Consider the following 6,669-nt stretch of genomic DNA (forward strand, 5'->3'; position numbering starts at 1 on the left):
CAGACCACCAGATACTTTAGGGCGCTCCTGCCTTACACAGACCACCAGATACTTCAGGGTGCTCCTGTCTTACACAGACCACCAGATACTTTAGGGCGCTCCTGCCTTGCACAGACCACCAGATACTTCGAGTAATGCATAACCTGCACAGAGTCATTAACTGCCCATTAAAGTGATAAAATGCCTAGCTAACCTACTAACGCTGCTATTTTGATTCGTGGCAGTTTCTGCTCTGATCCAGCAGTGCTCTGTGGGTCCAGAGAGGCACTTTACAATGTGTTTAACACCTTTGCAGTGGATAAAGACAACCTTTCTGCATCACTAATGATAAAATGATATCCTTTTACAATTTAGAGCATTTTATTTTACCACTATAATGGCCCTTTAATCAGAAACAGATTTGCAGTTTATTACCTCATGCCAGTAAAATATTTTAGGTCAGACATAACCTGTATGTTACACAAACATTTCTGTGGTGCGGTGCGGTGTGTTATGTAGGTCTCGGTCATGTGCAATCGGCCTTGTGCAATCAATAGTACTCAATTTGTCATTCGATTCATTGGTTCAAAAATGTAACCAAAGACTTGTTTTGTGAGTGCGAAAATGAACGCATCCCATACTTGGTGATGGTAAATCCTAGCGTTTTGGAAATACTAGGATTTACCAGTGCAACAAATAAAGGGGACTTTAAGTCATCAAGTATAAAATACTTCATGTTGAAAGTTCCTTTATGTGTCTGCAGCGTTCCGAGCACCTCAAGACACCCACGGCAGAAAACTATTGTGCAGTGAGGTGATCTTAGCCAATAGTGTGCTAGCTATCTGGCATAATGCCAGCTGGCCTGCATTGCTATTGACTAAGAGGTGGAATCGTCAACTCATTGAAAAAATAGCGTTCTGCTGTGGGCAGCCTGAGGCACTTAGTGCGGTGAACGCTACAAGTAAATAAAGGAACTTCATGATTGAAAGTCCCCTTTATCTGTTGCACTGGTAAATCCTAGCATTTCACAAACGCTAGGATTTACCATCACTTAAATAATGGGAAGTGCTAATTAGCATGATGGACACATTTACCGTGATATTACAAGTTGAGTTGTGTGCCCAACTCCCAGTTGCTTTTGAAAAGCTGGTGTAACCCACCACCAACCCCACTTTAAAAATCGCTACACGAACACCCCCCTACACAAACTCATGTTAAAAATACCCTCCAGATTAGCAGTTACTCAGTTAATAGTGTGATAGGGTAGAAGTTAGGGAAAATTTTATGTAGTAATTATTTTATTTTTGTGTGCCTTCACTAGTCATTGTGCTAGCGTAACAACTTTGTTTGCCCTAGGAGAGTGAATAGCGCTCAAAATGTTACCACCATAAAAAAAACTACTTGTATACTTATGAGTGTAAAAAATGGAAACGGTAAGGATTATGCTTTAGCGACATAAACGCATTTTTACCCTGCACTTGTGACCTAACCCTGAATGTTTCAGCTAGTCAACAGATTGGTGTACGTTTTAAAAAAATGGAAGCAGAGTATGTACAGTTAAAATATCTTTTATTTACAACTCCGTTTTAAAATGATTGTATCATAAATGGATATTGATCCAGAATTTTAATTAATATGTTAACCCATAAGTAAGTCCGCTGTTCCATACGAACACTTAAGTTGTCAACAATGTGCACATGTGAGGGTATTTGTATTGTGAAGCTATAGAAAAACATATCAGCCAAGTCTTCCTTTTTCTTGCATTTATTTTTCAATAGCCAAACTCCATCCACCCAGGAAACGATCAGGGCTTTAGTTCTGAGTATTAGAGCTAAATTACACAAAGGGGGGGCAAAATAAACAATGAGAATATATTGCAAAGTTGTTTGATTACACATAACCAAGTATTTTATGTAAACATGTCAAGGTGTTTACTGTCCCTTTTTAAATGAATAGTTCGTGAAGCACCATATTGTGACGGAGCTTGTACCACCTCTGGACAGTTTACACCATGTTGTTTCTCACACAGATGCACACACCGGACATCGGAGGTCAGGGGACCACCTCTGAAGTAGTCCAGTCGATCTGCAGGCAGATCATTGTCAAGGACGGGCGCACGATCTCTGCTTGAGGCGTGAGACACTTCCTGGGTTTACACCATTTGTATAGCGGGAGCTGCCGTGACGGCAGACACATAACTGCTGACCATAACATTTTCTTATCTCCTGCAGGCTGCAAATAACACAACTGTATCATACATATCCAGCCTTGTTCTATCAAGAATCCAGCAACTCACATGCTCTTAGGATGGATTGTTCACAGAAGGCACAATTACAAGATTTAATTTAAAGGGATATGAAACCTAAAAAAAAAAATCTTCATGATTCAGACAGAGCTTACAATTTTAAACAACTTTCCAATTTACTTTTATCTAATTTGCTGCATTCTCTTGGTATCCTTTTGTTGAAAAGTATACATAGGTAGGCTCAGGAACTTGCTTTTAGTGGTCGCACATATGTGCCTCTTTTGATTGGCTTACCAGGTGTGGTGTTCTAGCTCCCAGTAGTGCATTGTTGCGCCTTCAACAAAGGATACCAAGGGAGCAAAGCACATTCAATAATAGCATATGATTTTAAACAGCTTTCAAATGTGACTTGCCCTACCGTATCACTCCGCAGACCGCAAGCTTTGTATTTATTGTATTGTATAGTATTGTCCTCGGCCTTCATTCTGAGTTTTGGATGTATATATTTTTTTTTGTATCAGCCCAGCTGCATCTATATACTGAATCCTTTTGTGGTTTTGTTCTGCAGCCATATACAGAGATAATGATTTACTTTCTCAGTGTGGCGTTATGTCTTGTACACAGTATAATAAACTGACAACGATTTCAGAAAATGATTTCTGAATTGCTATGGTATCTGAGCCTCATTATTTAATTATAATTTGTTATCTGAGTTTTTTTTTTTTGGATTATCTGACAACACAAATTAACCGTAAGAACTGTATCCGTGTTTAATGCCATCTTTATATGGACACTTGCTTTGCATGGATTTTGCTCATTTATAAACTGTCAACCTGTTTGGCAGTATAGTGCTAGGCTGCAGTAAATGCATCGAGATAATAGACTTACCTTGATATACTGGTATGTGGTTACAAGCCCTGTCTCTGAGGTTTATTAGGGTGGTGGTGTGAAGAGGTTGCCTGGCTGATGGTGAACTGAGACGAGGAAGGAGGGAATGAAGAATATGATGGGGTTGAGCGTATTTATATTTATGGGTTTAAGTAATCGACTTCTCTGAATAAGTCATAAACGGAAGTGTAAGTAGATTGGGGCATTGAAAAATAAATGTGTATTATCGGCACATAGGTGATATTGAAATGCAGAGGAGCTGGTTGGCTTTCTGAGGATCCTGGTCTTGGGCACTCTACAGACAGCAGCATGTACCAGAGGGTATTGTAAGGAACCAGTTATAGATGCAAGTCTGAACCAAGGATAGCGTCACAAAGGCCGGGTTAGCTAATGTAATAGGAGGGGGCAGGTGACAGCTTTAGAGTGGCTTTTGGCAGAGAGTTTGTAATTTGTTCCACTGAAAAGAGCGCCTGAGGACTGATTGTACAGGGTTAAGCTGGATGATATCAAAAGGGTTAAGGTCGTTGGGTACCTGTGTGGGAAATGGGAAGACAATACTTGGAGAACAGGGGTCAACAAATCTGTTTAAAATGAAACGGAGAGATTATGAGTATTTAGGAGCCAGACATACTTTTAGGAACCAGACAAGGGTGTTTGTATACAGATATATGGATAATAACCCAAATAGTTGGGAGCTACGGGTAAAATTCTAGGAGCCAGTGGCACCCTGGCTCCTTGGTTTGTTGAGTCCTGCTTTGAGGGACCTTGAGTTTGGGGTCTTTTATTAGTTTAGGATTAATGTTAAATTATTTGAGAGGTGATGGGAAGATAAACACAAAACCAGAGCTTATCACAGACGGCAGTTGAGGTTCCCCAGTAGCTATGTACACAGATTTATCAACACTGGTGTTTTAGCCCAGGGGCAATGTGTTGTGTTATAGCCAGGGGTAAATATATATTGTGTTGTAGCTCAGGGAGAGCAAATGTGTATAACACGGAGTGGGGGGGGGGGGATAACATTGTAACCTAAAGGGAAATATGTATTGTATTATTGCATGGTTAAAATATGTATGGTGCTGTAGCCAAGTGGGAAATATGTTTCACAATGTACCATGGGGTATGTGTATTCTGTTATAGTCAGTGGGAGTGGTTGAATAGTATATGTATGTGTATTGCGTTGTAGCTTAACTAATATGTTTCATAATCTAGGGGGTAGTGGAATAGAAACTGTATTGTACTTCAGGGGATGTCTATTCTGTTGTAGCCTGGGGGAGGGTTGAAGATGCTATGTATCATATTATACCTAGGAGATGTTCAACTCTAGTGCTGGGTCTGTCTATTCCTTTATAGCACATTTGAGTGAGGGAATATGTATCTTATACCCAAAACTAGCCTGCAGCCAATGGGGTACAGTAAGATACACATTCCCTCCCTGCATGACCTATGTATGAATGCATATACCTAAAACTATAAATCTACTGCTTCGCAGCCCATGTGTGGAGGGGAATATGTATCTTATTGTACCCCGGTGGGTGCATGCTAGTTTTGGGTGTATGTATTCCTGGCCTTGGGGGGTTATGTATCATATTGTACCCTAAAGGATGTACAACTGTAGTTTTAGTCATATCTATTTCTTTGGGGAAGGATATGTGTTATATTTTACCCTGGGGAATGCACAGTGCTAGTTTTTAAAAATTGCAAACATGGAAGGATTCCAGATTCTCTGGGTATGAGCACCAGCGTGGCCGTCAATTTTGTAAAATGGAAAGACCATAAATCCTGGGCTTCTTATAGCTCTTGAGATGACAACTGTGTTGTTTATAGTGTCTGAGACAAATGATTCATTAGATTCACAGAACTAGGTCACAACAGTACTACACTAGGATTTTTTTTATCAATTTAATCATCATATTATGAGCAATTTATAAATAAAACAAACCAAGAGCCCCGTGCACGAGCAGATCTGGCAGCACACACAAAACAGCCGTCCAGGAATAAGTGAAGCCTCACGGCCGCTCCTGTCCGGACTCATCACAGCTAAGCAAAGACACCTGTCTGTTTCCAGGCGCGGAGTGACAAACGTGTGAAGGTGTTGAGGATGGTGTGAGAGGAAAACGCTTTGTAAAGGATTTGCTTTAAAGGGACAGTGCACTCCCAAATGTTTGTTTTTAAACATTACAAGAATGTTCTATTTGTCTGGGACCTTGCCAGGACGGCTAATACCCATGAGTCCCATACTAGTAAAGTATTGCAGATGACTAAGACATTTTTGCTATCTTTAATTTTGAGTGGATTATTAACGCTTTCCTTCCTGACTGGTAAACAATAGTGGGATTTTAAAATTCTTTGTCTAAGAATTAGACCCAGAGCTAAAGTCCTGAGCCTGAATTGCAACACATCCTAGCTTTTAAGCAGGACAGGGAACCAACCAATGAGAAGCAGCCTATGCATGTAGCCACCAATCAACAGTTCTGACTTGCTCAGGTACTGCAATGTGGTTCAGAAGCAGGATTTTATCTTTGTTTTATATATATATATATATATATATATATATATATATATATATATATATATATATATATATATATATAAAATTATGTTTTCTTTCATGTAATTAGCAAGAGTCCATGAGCTAGTGACGTATGGGATAAACATTCCTACCAGGAGGGGCAAAGTTTCCCAAACCTCAAAATGCCTATAAATACACCCCTCACCACACCCAAAATTCAGTTTTACAAACTTTGCCTCCCATGGAGGTGGTGAAGTAAGTTTGTGCTAGATTCTACGTTGATATGCACTTTGCAGCAGGCTGAAGCCCGGTTTTCCTCTCAGAGTGCAGTGAATGTCAGAGGGATGTGAGAGAGTATTGCCTATTTAAATACAATGGTCTTCCTCTAGGGGATCTATTTCATAGGTTCTCTGTTATCGGTCGTAGAGATTTCTTCTCCTACCTCCCTTTTCAGATCGACGATATACTCTTATATACCATTACCTCTACTGATTCTCGTTTCAGTACTGGTTTGGCTATCTACTTTATGTAGATGAGTGTCTTAGGGTAAGTAAGTCTTATTTCTATTTATGACACTCAAAGCTATGGTTGGGCACTTTATATGTAAAGTTATAAATATATGTGTTTAACCCCTTAACGACCGAGGACGTGCAGGGTACGTCCTCAAAAAAAAGGCAGTTAACGCCTGAGGACGTACCCTGCACGTCCTCGGTGTGGAAAGCAGCTGGAAGCTGGGGGGGGGGGGGGGGACAGCTACACTACAGAAAAGGGGATTTTAAAAAAAAAAAGATTTCTTTTTTTACTAAACTGGGTACTGGCAGACAGCTGCCAGTACCCAAGATGGCGCCAGCTAAGGCAGAGGGGGAGGGTTAGAGAGCTGTTTGGTGTGGGATCAGTGAGGTTGGGGGCTAAGGGGGATACTACAAAGCAGCATATGTAAATATGCTAAAAAAAAAACTAAAAAAACCCACAAATATAGCTTTTAATTTAGTACTGGCAGAGTTTCTGCCAGTACTTAAGATGGCGGGGACAATTGTGAGGTGGGGGA

The 6,669-nt window shown here is 40.3% G+C and overlaps 1 protein-coding gene across 1 annotated transcript in view; it reads left to right on the plus strand.

The window, feature by feature from the left end:
• Positions 1-2,899, plus strand: part of IDH3G (isocitrate dehydrogenase (NAD(+)) 3 non-catalytic subunit gamma) — a 45,558-nt gene extending 42,659 nt beyond the window's left edge. Inside the window, exon 12 of the mRNA XM_053695642.1 lies at positions 2,009-2,899. Within this exon, the coding sequence (XP_053551617.1) occupies positions 2,009-2,110 (102 nt within the window). The 3' untranslated portion in view covers positions 2,111-2,899. The remainder of the gene's footprint in view (positions 1-2,008) is intronic.
• The last annotated feature ends 3,770 nt before the right edge of the window (positions 2,900-6,669 follow it).

Source organism: Bombina bombina, chromosome 12, assembly GCF_027579735.1.
Source record: "Bombina bombina isolate aBomBom1 chromosome 12, aBomBom1.pri, whole genome shotgun sequence".
NCBI classification, from domain to species: Eukaryota; Metazoa; Chordata; class Amphibia; order Anura; family Bombinatoridae; genus Bombina; species Bombina bombina.